At 34.3% G+C, this 14,161-nt stretch overlaps 1 protein-coding gene and 1 pseudogene across 1 annotated transcript; one reads left to right on the top strand and one right to left on the bottom strand.

Moving 5' to 3' along the window:
- Positions 1-3,968: 3,968 nt before the first annotated feature.
- Positions 3,969-5,163, bottom strand: LOC124824238 (putative calcium-binding protein CML25 pseudogene; annotated as a pseudogene).
- A 2,568-nt stretch (positions 5,164-7,731) lies between these two features.
- LOC124824228 (ankyrin repeat-containing protein At2g01680-like) lies at positions 7,732-11,634 on the top strand. Its single transcript, XM_047296642.2, has 3 exons — positions 7,732-8,270; positions 9,318-9,727; positions 10,569-11,634. The coding sequence occupies exons 1-3, from the start codon at positions 7,964-7,966 to the stop codon at positions 11,436-11,438; spliced, it is 1,587 nt and encodes a 528-aa protein (XP_047152598.1). The 5' UTR covers positions 7,732-7,963; the 3' UTR covers positions 11,439-11,634.
- Positions 11,635-14,161: the final 2,527 nt, after the last annotated feature.

Raw genomic sequence — 14,161 nt, 5'->3', positions numbered from 1 at the left:
GGAACTATAAAGATAAAATAATTTGTGAGATTACCAATGAGAAAATCATGCATAATGGCCTTACCAATGAGATTACCCTCCACCATAAGGAAAATAAGTTCATCCTCCATCCCTTACCTCCTTCCAAGGTGTTTGAGGTTAAAAAAACAAATGAAAAAGAAGAGCGATGAGGAAAAATAAGAGAGCCCATAGAAAAACAAAATTGAGACACTTAAGCTTCATTCCCCACCCTTCATTTTCGCACTCAGAGACCAAGAGTGGTGCTAATACTCATGTGTAATCGTATGAAGATTCTAGTAGAACCCTCTGTGGAGGAGACTAGACGTAGCTCAGTTGGAGCGAACCACTATAAAAACACTTATGCAATTATCTCTTCTCTTATCCAAACGATCCTCTTACAAAAACCTGCACCTGTGCTTTACCTCTAAACACAAGAATCTTCCAAGCTAAAACATTTAATTTTCATAAAGGAAGTTCTTACAAAACACTGCATGATATATATTTTGAATAGCATGTCAAAAACCATTATCGTTTATTCATATTTATCAAGTTGAGCGTCTAAGTTTTTAAAAGAAAATTCCAAAGCTCGATAACGTGCTATGTCTGAAGGATTGTAAAAAAATTTTCATTAAGATTATTCAACCCTCCTCCCCCTTCTAGTAATTTTCAGGTATTTCATCGATAGCGTTTACGGGCATGCTATAACAAAGTACAACATTATTTGGAAACAAAGAAAGTGCCTCACACTTTTTTGTCAACAATACTCTCTGAAGATCATACCAATCTTGATTCAAATCAAATAGCGTGTATCATGTTGAATTTTGTAAGGACCAGCCCATCAATTACGATAAAAAGTTTGATTGCAGAGCTCAAAACTTATTTTAGGTATTTGTGTACTATAGAAAAGCATGGATAGCAAAACAAAAAGCGCTTGCAATGAAGTGTGGTGATTAGAAAAAATCATATAATGAACTTCTAAGGTAGTTACAAGCTGCCTAAGACACTAATCAAAGGACAATTTTCCAATGCACTGGTTCTCCTGTTAATGTTGATGGAGTCAGGAACACATCTTGCTATATTCTCGAATAAGTTTTTTGGTCGTTCGAAACATTCATTGAAGGCTTCAAATATTGTAAGCTCATTAAGTTGGTGGAAATTTTTAATAGGTAAATATCATGCAACGTTGTTCCCTGAATTTTATTAAAGGTATTTCATTTCTTTTTGTGTTTAAACTCTTAGATCCTTGGAAGTGTGACATCTTTCAATTTTTGCTTAATTTCATTATCTATTTCCGTTTTCTTGTTTTAAACAATTTTACAAATTTCTTGTTTATTAGCATTCCAACCTAGATAGATTCGTAAAACAAATCCATGCTTCTGGATTCACATCACTTAGATCACTTTCAAGCAAATTGTCTCCCTTGTCTATTTGTGCATATTCTCATATACTGCTAATGGAATTTATTAATCATATTTGCAACCTCAACAACATAAATAAGGCTTATCAAGTCCAATTTCATCCCCTACGAAATGAAGATTATTGGTTTATGTTTACTTGTCCAAATTTCATACTGTTTCGGTTACATTTGTCTACGGTCGGTCGTCCTTCGTTGCTATGCTCCGATCAACCAACTCTTCAAGTAATCTTTCCCGATTGGTGGTTGACTTGTAGAAGACACTCTGACGCTCAAGTCAGATATGTTTCATAAAGAGGTCTATATTTTATTAGTATAGAAGAAGATGATTGTACCTGACATCAGTTGTATTATTTATAGAGTTTGTGTCAGTCAAGTCCATTGATTAGTTATCAGTGCAGTATATTTGTAGAGCGTAAGGTAATCTTACCTATTAATACCTGATAATTGACCATGAATGACCATTAACTCCGATCGGTATATTTCATACAGTACAAAACCCCCCAAGTCCGAGCAAGCTCTTTATTAAAAGAGGTGCGTAGGGATTATTATGAACTTTAGAAGAGATCGCTCACGTTGTATTTAGAGAGTCTATCTTCGATGTTTTAAGTCTTCATTGCTCTATGTACCGAGTGGCGAACTCTAGGAGTTCTCTTTGGATTTGTTCCTTAGACTGAACAGAAAATGCTAAGAGTTCTCTTTGAAACTATTTCCTCTGCAAGAGATTTTCACTCCAAAAAATATGCTTTTAAATAAAGTAAACGCTTCAATATTTATTTTTATAATGAAAAAGCATTGGAACCTGACAAAGCTGAACCTGTTGAGTAGTTGACTGATAAGAGTTGTTTTTCGAACTTCCTGCGTTGAGCGGGGATTTCTGAAGCCATTTTTCTGACTTTTCCCCGAGCGGCTTGAGGCATGGTCATTTTTCTGACTTCCTGCATTGAGCGAGGATTTCTGAAGCCATTTTTCTGACTTCCCCCCGAGCGGTCTTGAGGCAGGAGTCATTTTTCTGAATTCCTGCGTTGAGCGGGATTTTTGAAGCCATTTTTCTAACTTCCCCCGAGCGGCTTGAGGCAGGAGTCATTTTTCTGACTTCCTGCTTTGAGCGGAGATTTCTGAAGCCATTTTTCTGACTTCCCCCCGAGCGGTCCTGAGGCAGGAGTCATTTTTCTGACTTCCTGCGTTGAGCGGGGATTTCTGAAGCCATTTTTCTGACTTCCCCCGAGCGGAGGCAGGAGTCATTTTTCTGACTTCCTGCGTTGAGCGGAGATTTCTGAAGCCATTTTTCTGACTTCCCCCGAGCGGAGGCAGGAGTCATTTTTCTGAGTTCTTGCGTTGAGCGGAGATTTCTGAAGTCATTTTTCTGACTTCCCCCGAGAGGCAGGAGTCATTTTTCCGAGTTCTTGCGTTGAGCGGGGATTCTGAAGCCATTTTTCTGACTTTCCCCCGAGCGGTCCTGAGGCAGGAGTCATTTTTTTGACTTGCGTTGAGCGGAGATTTCTGAAGCCATTTTTTCTGACTTCCCCCGAGCGGAGGCAAAAGTCATTTTTCTGACTTCCTACGTTGAGCGGGGATTTCTGAAGCCATTTTTCTAACTTCCCCCTTGCGGTCTTGAGACAGGAGTCATTTTTCTGACTTCCTGCGTTGAGTGGGGATTCCTGAAGTCATTTTTCTGAGTTCCCCTGAGCAACGATTACAACCTGACCAAGTTGAGGTCTGAACCTTCCTGTACATAATATTTTATAATTTAAAATTAAGAGTCGTTAGAACCTTACAAGGTTGAACGCAGCTCTGAACCATCATGTGCATAATATTTATAAGTTAAGAGTTGGTAGAAATTAAGAGTTGGTAGAACCTGACGCACAGCTTTGTACCTTCGTGTGGAGGATATTTTTACTCACAAAAATATGAATTAAATAAATATAATAATTTGTAAATTATAATGAAAACTGGAGCGCGCGTCTGGTTCTTCGTGGCTTCATGGGGATGCCGCTCGGCCCCACGGTGGGCGCCAAAATGTTTCGGTTACATTTGTCTGGGGTCGGTGTCCTTCGTTGCCATGCTCCGATCGACCCACATTTCAAGTAATCTTTCCCGATTGATGGTTGACTCCGACGCTAAAGTCAGATATGTTTCATAGGTCTATATTATAGAGTTTGTGCAGTCAAGTCCATTCATTAGTTATCAATTTAGAGAATCAAACCCAATAATCAATAATTAATACAGTATATTTATAGAGCGATCTGACCTATTAATACTTAATAATTACCCATAAATAACCATTAACTATGATAATATATTTCATATGGTAAATATACTAAATCCTATATTAGGTCGAGAAGATCAACTACTACTCAAATTCATATTCATTTTAAGTAGTAGTTGGTACATATTCATACAGAAGATTATTACATCAACCCATTTCGAATACACCCAAAAAAATGTTTTATTATCGCAATGAAAAGGAATAACTTTTACACATCTATATTGTTCATTATTTTGTATTATTAATTTACTCAGGAAAATAAATCGAGTTTAAAATATTGAAAGAGGAAGGAAACAGCATATAATAATGATACCATAAAATCGAATCACTTACACCTCTTTGATTTCCCCCGAAATAAATTGATGAATAAAAAACAAAAAAAAGACAACTAAGGAAACACGCGCACCCACCCACACGCATCTATCCACGTTGATTTGTCGAGGGAAAAAGAAAGAAAGAAGCGAACGAACAGAAACAAAATTTTGAGACCAAAAGTTTTGAACAAAAAAAAAACCTTTTTTGATTCGATGGGTCGATTATGTTCATTCATTTATGTGTTCCCTGTCATCATGATCTTAAACTCCTCGAAATTTATCATGCCGTTGCCGTCACCGTCGACGCCGGCGATCATTCTGCGGCACTCGTCGATGGAGCACTCATCGCCGAGGCTCGCCATGACCATGTGGAGCTCCTCCGCGGTGATGGAGCCGTTGCCGTCGATGTCGAAAATGGAGAAAGCTTCTTTGAGATTCTCAAGGACCTCGTCGGAGTCCACACCCTTGGTGTTTAACTCGATGAACTCCTGCAAATTGATGTGCCCATCGCCGTCGCAATCAACGTCTTGGATCATTCTGAAAACCTCCTCTTCGGTGGCATGTTGGCCGAGGCACTTCATCATGGACCCCAGTTCCGACGACGAGATTCTCCCGTCCCCGTTTGCATCGAACTTTCTGAAGACATATTCCAACTCCACCGTGATGGGGGCACGTGAATGATTTTGCAGCAGTGACAATGATGACGGTGGTTGCGGTAGCGGCGATGAAAGCAGTGACATGGATAACGATGATTTGGACGATGACGATGACGACTTTGACAAGGTTGTCTTGGGCAGTTTTTTCTTCTTGCCGAAGAGAGATCTGAGGCCCATGATGTTTTTTTTTGGACGCGTGGTGGAAACAAACGTCGAAGAAAATCAGAGAAAGAACTCCTTCTTGTGCAGAGAGGAGAAACTGTGAATGTTATTATTGGAAAGCAAAGAGGAGTGGCTAGTGTTTGTTTTTCTATATTAACAACCATTTATGCGTCAATCCAGCTTTTTCAGGAACAGGGTTGTTAGGTCAACACTACGTTTATCATCGTTATTTCTTCTAGCGTCATCATTTTTTACCTCTTTTTTTATTTTTTTTTATTTCAAACATTTTAAATATTCATTCTTTTCTTCTTTTATATCTAAATAAATAGTTTTCCTAATTTGGATAATACCCTAAAAGTATATTTTCAACTGGGTAGCAGTTAGGGAAGTCTCAAAGTATATATAATTTCTGTTCATTCATTCCTCACTCTAATTTTAGTATCTCAAGTGGAGATTAATTATTTCTGATTTTTGTTTAGCTTTATTATAAATTTGATATTTTAAACTTAGCTTTTGTTTAAAATTTTTCTTATGTTAAATGTTTAACTTTGTTTTTTTTTTAATTTTTAACATTTAGAAGTTAGAAACAAAAAGACAATTATAAAAAAAATTAATATTCAATAAAAAAATGTTATTTAAAGTACGTAAATTTATAAAGTAAATAAAGCATAATTAAGTTTTTCTTTTCTGATACAACATTAAATTCTTTCTTTTATATATTTTAACAAAGGCTTCCTTTGGGTTACAATGAAATTGGTGGTCAATTCTTATTACGTTTTACTTCTAAATGCTGTTATGATTATTTGTAAGAAAATTAATTTCAGTTACAATCAATAAAATTAAAGTTAAAAGAATTAATGTAATTTTAAATGTAATGACTGAAAACATAAAAAAGTTAAAAAATAAGCGTAACATAATTAGCTACTTGTCTAAATCTTATTTTTTTTCCTTTCACTTCAAAAATGTCCAATTTTATGAGGATTTTTCTTTTTACATTACGGACTATTTTAATTTCATTTAAATACATTTGAAAACCGTTGTGAAAAACAACACCGATAATAATTACCAGTGATATTTTAAAAAATTACTACTACTTTTTAAAGTTTTCAAAATCATTGACATTTGCAGAGGTGAAACCATTGGTAATTACTGAGATTTTCAAAACTTATAGGGATTTTTACAAAATCATCGATAGTTACTGAAAGTTTCCAAATCTTTCGATACTTCCAGGAATTTTCACAAAATCATTGGTATTGGAAATCATTTTTTTTATGTTACAAAAATTATTTAATTACCATAAAAAATCTTTAATATCATCTTTATAATATATATGTATACAATAATAATGAAATATGATCTGATTACAAAGAATATAATCTATATATGATATATGTATACAGTAATAATGAAAATAATAAAACATTACAAAGAATATGATCTATATATGCTATATGTATACAATAATAATGCAAATAATAAAAAAATTCAAACAATTATCAACCTAAGTGGCACGTGACAATAGAATTGATTTTTGAGAAATGAGTGACGTATTTCAAGAACATACAAGTCTGCTGCAATTAAAGCTTGAAGGGCAATCTTCTGAGCCACTTCTCTCTGCTACACAACTTCCTGCCAAGCAAAAACAAAGTTTTATTCGACCAGGCAATAATATTTAGAAAATATTTTTTAATAATATTTTAATACTATTTATGTCATATTATTGATCTAAAATTATTTTATAATCAATAATAATAATTATAAACGTCAATATAAATTAATCACAAGTGTTAAAGTGTTAAAATATTATCAAATTGTCAAATTATCATTATTCTAAATCAAAAGTAAAAAAAATAAATATAATTTATTCTACTTTAAACTCTCCAAAGTTAACATTACTTACTCCGTCTGTTTCTCACGTTTAATCATCATTTCAACAAGATTTGGTTCATATAGATATTTATGTGATTCATTTAAATATGTATAATTAGATTTCAGAATTGAAATTAGAAAATAGATGCACTAGGCTTTAGAATGCTTTGAAGAAGGAATGGAACATAGCCTCACGCTTCTTTAATTCTGAAGTAGAATGCAAGCTTAATCAAGCCATCAAAGATAAACATCTTGACAAATCTCTCACACCTAAATTAGATTCAAAAAACAGATTTAGAATCAGATTTGCAACACAAGTTTACTACAAGTTTTCTTTGGTTCTATCCTATTATCTTATCATACTTCAGGAGCTGATTTCTTATTCAGAATTCAAAGATGAAGGGTGTCATTCTTTTCATTAACATACTGGAAAACACATATACCATCAAGGAAAGAAAATAGAATAAAATTAAATTAAGTTATTTTAATAAAAGAAAATATTTTTGTTTTAAATAAATGATTTGAATACGAGGAATCTTTAACTAAAAATAATAATATATATAATTTTATTAATAACTATTATAATGAATTATGATTTTATATATCTTACTACTAAATATTAATAAAATAGTATAGTTCAAAATGAAATTTAAAATATTTAAGTATTTATAAATATTAAAATATAAATTCAGAATGAGTGAGATATTTATAAAACTCTAATCTATTATTGACCACAATTATCTTTTTTGTTCAATTTTATTTATCTAAGATAATCCAATTTATAATAAGAAAAAGTATGCTCAAATTTATTTAGGATTTTTTCTGTCCAGCCAGCCTTACTGGTAGGTTTCGTGGAAAATGGACAGTGAAAGCAGCTTAGTGAAGAAGCAAATGCAATTTTGATGAAGCGAATAGCCAGAAGAGGACAAGGAAGATAGACATTGATAATGGAGGATGAATGTGCTTACTATATAAACAAAAAAACACTCACAGTCACATGCATTTTCTGTGCAACACGACCCCACCATTCCACCACCAAACAAATAAATACCAAATAATACTAAAAATCCGTGTCTTTGCCAACTTCTCGTCTCTTCAAAACTTAGATACTCCCTCTTCTCTTCTCTTCTCTTCTTCATTCAAGTTTGCTTCTTTATCTAAATCTATCTATTTTGGTTCACCCCATAAAGTGCAACACATCACAACGCAACGAGGTTGAGAAGAAGTGAAAGTTGAATCCTGGGTGGTGCAGGTGGAGGAGGAGGAGGAGGAGTATATTATGGACACCAAGGCGATGACTTTCATAACCCACCAAGCCATTTTCAACGCGGTTCGATGTGGGGACCTTCAAGGGCTGAAGGAACAGCTGAAGAATTGCAAGGGTGAGGGCACGTCAGAAGGGGTGATTTCGGAGTTGATGACTATGCAGAACGATGCAGGGGAAACTTTGTTGTATATAGCTGCTGAGATTGGTCATCGTGAGGTGTTCAGCTTCTTGCTTGGTTTGTGTGACTTGGAGGTGCTGAAGATCAGGGCCAACTCTGACATGAACGCCTTTCACGTCGCTGCCAAACGTGGCCATCTGGGTAGGTTTTTCCTTCTGGTTCTTTAGTTTCGATTTCTACCTTTTGGCTTTTAAATTGGGTTTGTGTCATTTCTTGGATTTGGTTATGGATTTTGCTGTTGAAGGATTGTTGAATCAATTCACTGTAAACCCTTTTAAAAAAGAATGAGATTGGTAGTTTTGTTAGATGGTATCAATGCATTTAGCTCTCTTGGTTCGCAGCTTTTGATGTTAGAGGGAATTCAAAAGGGTTGAAATCTATAGTTTGTATTTTGATAAATCTGTGAACAGCACCCTAATCCCAATATGATAGCACTTATTCCCAATAATCAATTTTGATTGGGGAATTTTCTGAACAAACATGGTAATTGTAGCCTTCTAATGTAAAGATTCCCAGGGATGAAAAATAAGTACATCACTAGCATCAGCCTAGGGCTTCATAAAGGTTTTGTCAGACTTATTTATCCAAAATAAGGCAAACCATTCTCAAATGTTGCGAATTGGAGTGTTTAAGAATTGGCTTTTCAGCTTCCATACATAACGTCATGGTATACACCCTCCAGACCTCATATTCCACCTTCTAGGATCCATTTTTTCTTTCTTTCCTTTTTCAACATATCAACTTGAAATATCAAATATTATACTAGAACTATGAATTGCTACATATATGCCTTATTTGATATTGATTTTATTTTCTCTTTTGTTATACTTTTAAATTGATCAAGTTCACCATGAGTGTCATTGGTCAAATTATAGCACATCCTCTAAAATTTCAGGATAGTATCTGTAGTGTGTTACTAAACGTTTTACCACTATCAAATTCCTCGCTACAATTTCTGTTATAGTATTTATAGGTCCTAAAATGGAAAGAAAACCTATGTTGGGAGGTCTCCATCTTTGACACTGAGATTAGTGTCTCATTTATGAGTGCAAGGTACTGAGGGAAACAAAAAAAAAGTACAAAAATTGAGACAAAGGGAGAATTATCACATTGCAATTTACTTCCCTGCCATGTTGATGAAAATAAGGATTTCAATTCTGATATATTTGAGTCTGAATCTTTGTCCAGATATTGTAAAAGACATTTTGAGTACCTGGCCTGAGGTTTGTAAGATATGCAACTCCTCTAACACTAGTGCCCTATATTTGGCTGCTGTTCAAGATCATTTGGATGTAGTGAATGCAATATTGGATGTTGATGTGAGTTCAATGATGATAGTAAGGAAAAATGGCAAAACTGCACTACATAATGCTGCTAGGTATGGCATCCTTCGCATTGTAAACGCACTGATTACCCGTGATTCTGGAATAGTCTGCATCAAAGATAAAAAGGGTCAAACTGCACTGCATATGGCTGTGAAAGGACAAAGTACTTCAGTGGTGGAAGAGATATTACAAGCAGACCTTACGATATTAAATGAACGAGATAAGAAGGGAAACACTGCTCTTCACATGGCTACCAGGAAAGTGCGTTCACAGGTCAGTTGAACCATAGCTGATTTCCATTATTCCAAGCTTTCTTCAGTTTTAGTATAAATTGGTCCGTCCAATCTTGCGTTGTTATGATTATGTTAGCTTCTTAGTTTTCTTGACCATAAACAATATGAGGTCGCAGTGCTGTCTTGCACACTATGTATTCTTGCATTTGGTCATTATTCTTGAGCATAAATGCTCAGTTTGACGTATGCTGATATTTGTCGGTATCAAGCATTTTTCAAACCGTAAACTACCTGATACTTGTATTCAAAATTTGTTTATACCTTTTAAAGTGATTGTTGGTGCTTCAGCTAGCAATAGCCGGACATATATTCTTGATGCCCTGAACTCAGGAATGCTAACAGTGATATGTTGCAAAATCTAGTTCAAGGAGAAGCAGTTCAAACATATATTGATAACTCAGTCATAGATGACTCGGAAAGGGATTTTAACCCTGTGATGATGTAAAATAGTAAAACAGTAACAATAAAATAGCACCACATTCCCAATCTTGGATTTTCAGGAATGATCTATGCAAACTCGTTTGTGTATCTCCAAATTGTCTTTGTGCATGTTTTGTTAAGTGTTCAACGCTTTTGGACCCAAGTCAAACAGAAATCTGTAGCTTCTACATCACTTATTTGTATTTGGTGCAATTTGTTCGACAACTGTGTACATAACACAACCAAATACGCAGTTCATGTTATCCAAAATGAGGTTCATATTTGCACTGTTATAATAGACAAAATACATGTACAGCTGTTCTTCCTCTCAAAATTGTAGCCTGCCTCTCTTGCAATGAATTTGTGCTGTCTCCACTGACACATGGTTCTTCTTATTTCAGATTGTGAGCTTTTTGTTAACCTACACAGCTATAGATGTCAATGCCATCAATAATCAGAAGGAAACAGCCTTGGATTTGGCAGATAAACTGCCATATGGAGATTCAGCTTTGGAAATCAAGGAGGCCCTTACAGAATGTGGTGCCAAGCATGCCAGGCATATTGGGAAAGTGAATGAAGCCATGGAACTAAAAAGAGCTGTGAGTGATATCAAACATGAGGTGCAATCACAGCTTATACAGAATGAAAAGACTCGCAGACGAGTTTCCAGTATTGCCAAGGAATTGAAGAAAATTCATAGAGAGGCAGTTCAGAACACCATCAATTCTGTCACAGTAGTATCTGTTCTCTTTGGCTCAATAGCATTCATGGGCTTGTTCAGCTTACCTGGTCAATACCGAAAGAAGCAACCGGAGGCAGGAGAGGCAAACATAGCCCATGATGTTGCCTTCAGTGCTTTCTGCCTATTGAATGCAACAGCTCTTTTCATTTCTCTTGCAGTTGTTGTTGTTCAAATCACTTTGGTGGCTTGGGATACAAGGGCTCAAAGGCAGGTTGTGTCAGTGATTAATAAGCTAATGTGGGCTGCATGTGCTTGCACTTGTGGGGCATTTCTTGCTATATGCTTTGTGGTGGTTGGAGATGAAACATGGCTGGCTATAAGTGTCACCGTTTTAGGAGCACCAATTCTACTTGGCACTCTAGCATACTTGTGCTACTTTGTTTTTAGGCGACGTTTTGGACTCCGTGGTGATTCTCAGAGACTAGTCAAGAGACCAAGTGGAAGCAAATCTTTCTCATGGTCTTACTCAGTAAACATATCAGATGCGGAGGAATATGATTCTGATCATGAGAAGATATATGCTCTGTGAGTGAGTTTGTTAACTTAGTTGATATCCTTCCACCCATGTGGAAAGTGAAATGTTAACTCACTAGGATTCAGCTAGCAAGCCTTACACAAGAATATCAGTTGGATATGCTAATACATGAGACTGATTATCAGAAGTCGGCTGTAGATTTATGTACATGGAAATAAAAATATAAAAAGAAAGTTCGGTTTAAGGCTTACATCCAGCTCTGGATTTTTTATAATGGTTTGCCTGCTCCATAATTTGGTTTGTGTTAGATTCTAATTTGTTGACTTATGACGCATTATGCATAATTGTGTGACGTTTCTCTGCTATAAAGTTGATATGGACAGAAAGTTGTTTAGAACCTTAATCTGGTAATTCTGTGTCTTAAAATTTCGTTGGACAAGAAGGCTATCACTTGTACACACACGCACGCATATATATCATGTCAAAAATCTAAATTAAAGGTTAAGATTTATATAATTCACATTTTAATAAAGGGTAGTTAAGGTTTTTAGTTCTTATTGAATAATGATTCTTGCATATAGAATACCGAGAAACTTATCTCCGAGTGAAATCCCATGATCCTCAAAAAATGTTACAGGCCTTTGAATATATGGTTAACATTATATTATATAAGGGTATAATAAATCTTTAGTTAGGAATGATATTTTGCTCGCTATTGAAACTTGTTATAACAATCATGGTTGATTGAACATAACCTTTAGAGGAATATTGCTAATTCTCTATAATGTATCAAGGTTAAGAGAGAAGTGTTCCTTCATTGATCAACATGGTGGGATATGATTTGATGTCATCCGGATACAAGGAAACTTTGGGGATGCACAACTTTTAAAGTGGCATTCTTCATATTTCAACTTAAAGTCAAAATTTACTAACCAAAAGTCAAGTTTTACAAAAATTGGATACTAAATTAAATTCCTATCTAAACCTTGATTTCCATTCTACAAAATCCTTGAAATTCTATTAAATATGGACTAAATATCTAGCTTATATATTTTATATCTTAAGTCCATCATAAACCCCTCAAAAATTTGGTTAAGAGAACGAAAAGTAGAGTTCGAAATGGAAGAAAAGTTAGAAGGGGCTAACTAAAATTAAAAATAGATATTAGGTTAGCTCAAAATTGTTTTGGACAAATCAAATATAAGCTTAAAGACAGAACTAAAATTGTAATTAATTACTGTTTAAAAAGAAACTGGATATCGAAAATTTGTGGATTAGTCACTTGGAATCGAAATCCAATATCAATGCGTTAATCTTTTTGCATGACTATTATTATTAAAAAGATAACACAATTTAGGACCCAAACACAATTTATTGATCATATTTGTTGCTATATTCAGGCCAAATCATAAAGTCAAGTCAGTATCAAAAGTAAATCAGTGAACAATGATAATCTCAGCAATTATGCAAGTTGGATGATAGAGAAAATGCTTTTACATACTGTGCCCCACTTGAATTGCTGGGGAATGAATTAACCTAAAGAATTGCTACAAAAGAAGCAAACATTCATGGTTTAAATACATCTTTCCTGACTATATAATGAAGAATTGGAATGTTACTTAAACCAATCAGCGGAAGATGAAAACAGAGTATGTGTTGGTGTAATTCCTGAAAAGGTAGAACCTTTAGATGTTGTTGAGTGAGAGGTCACTAGGCGCTAAGATAAACTCATTGGGCGAGCTTTGGCTGACTCATCTCCCTTGTTCCAAGTGAGGATCAAATGTAATCGTCCATTCTTTATGGCATCCTCCCATCCTGATTGAACCTTCTTGGTCATACTCCTAGTACAAGGTACATTGGTTAGACCCAAGTTATCATCTCCTCCCTCTTGAGAACCATTTGTCCTCAATATGGAGATTGACTTTATTCATTGGAAAAAACCATTCTTGGGTGGCTTTATTTGTTTCAGTGTACACATGAACAAAAAGTGCATACCTATGGTGAGACTTATTAGCTTTGGCATACAAAATACAAATTCAAAAGTTAAACAACTATGATACCACTTGATGAAGAATTGGAATTTTCATTTGAATCAAACACGCGATGATTAATGCAACGGAAGATGAAAACAGAGTAAGTATTGATGTATAATAAGTGAAATAAGATCAATGGTGGTGTAATTCCAGGAAGGGTGCTGCTCCCTCTATCACCAAGTGCTCCTGCATCTCATCACTATTTATTTTTATTCCAAAAATAATCTAATCTATTTTCTTTTATTCCAAAAATACTCTACACCTCATTATTATATTTAACAATCTTTCTCTTTCTCTCTCCACATTAATGGAGCATTCACATGGCTCAGATTTAAACTTCATATATTGTAAAATTTTATTTACACTGGTCAATATTTTTTTTTTCTTAAACTTACTTAATAAATGGTAAAATTTTATTCTAAATTTCTAGAAAAATGTTTATATATATGTGTGTTTTTTTTTACATTTAATATCTATAATTTTTAACATTATATTATGTTTTAACTTACCAACATGTTTGACTCAAATAACTTGAATAAAGTATTTAATTTATTAGATAAATAATATAAAAATATTATTAAATACTTAAAATATCAAAGAAAAGTTATTTGTTAAATATTTGGAATTTATTTAATTTTTTCATCATTATAAAGTTAGTATATAATAATAATAATATATTATTTACTATTAATATTATTATGTTTATTATTTTGTATTTGCATCTAATTTTTAAGTTTATAAAAT

This window comes from Vigna umbellata, chromosome 3, assembly GCF_029865625.1.
Source record: "Vigna umbellata cultivar VRB3 chromosome 3, Vumbellata_1.0, whole genome shotgun sequence".
NCBI lineage: Eukaryota > Viridiplantae > Streptophyta > Magnoliopsida > Fabales > Fabaceae > Vigna > Vigna umbellata.
The sequence above is the reverse complement of the archived record's forward strand: the minus strand, read 5'-3'. Positions and strand labels throughout refer to the sequence as shown.

What these genes read in the sequence shown, in the direction of transcription:
- LOC124824228 (XM_047296642.2), top strand. Translation starts at nt 7,964, where the DNA reads ATGGACACCAAGGCGATGACTTTCATAACCCACCAAGCCATTTTCAAC. An exon ending in TGCCAAACGTGGCCATCTGG is followed by an intron (nt 8,271 to 9,317) that starts GTAGGTTTTTCC and finishes ATCTTTGTCCAG; the next exon opens with ATATTGTAAAAGACATTTTG. An exon ending in CCAGGAAAGTGCGTTCACAG is followed by an intron (nt 9,728 to 10,568) that starts GTCAGTTGAACC and finishes TTCTTATTTCAG; the next exon opens with ATTGTGAGCTTTTTGTTAAC.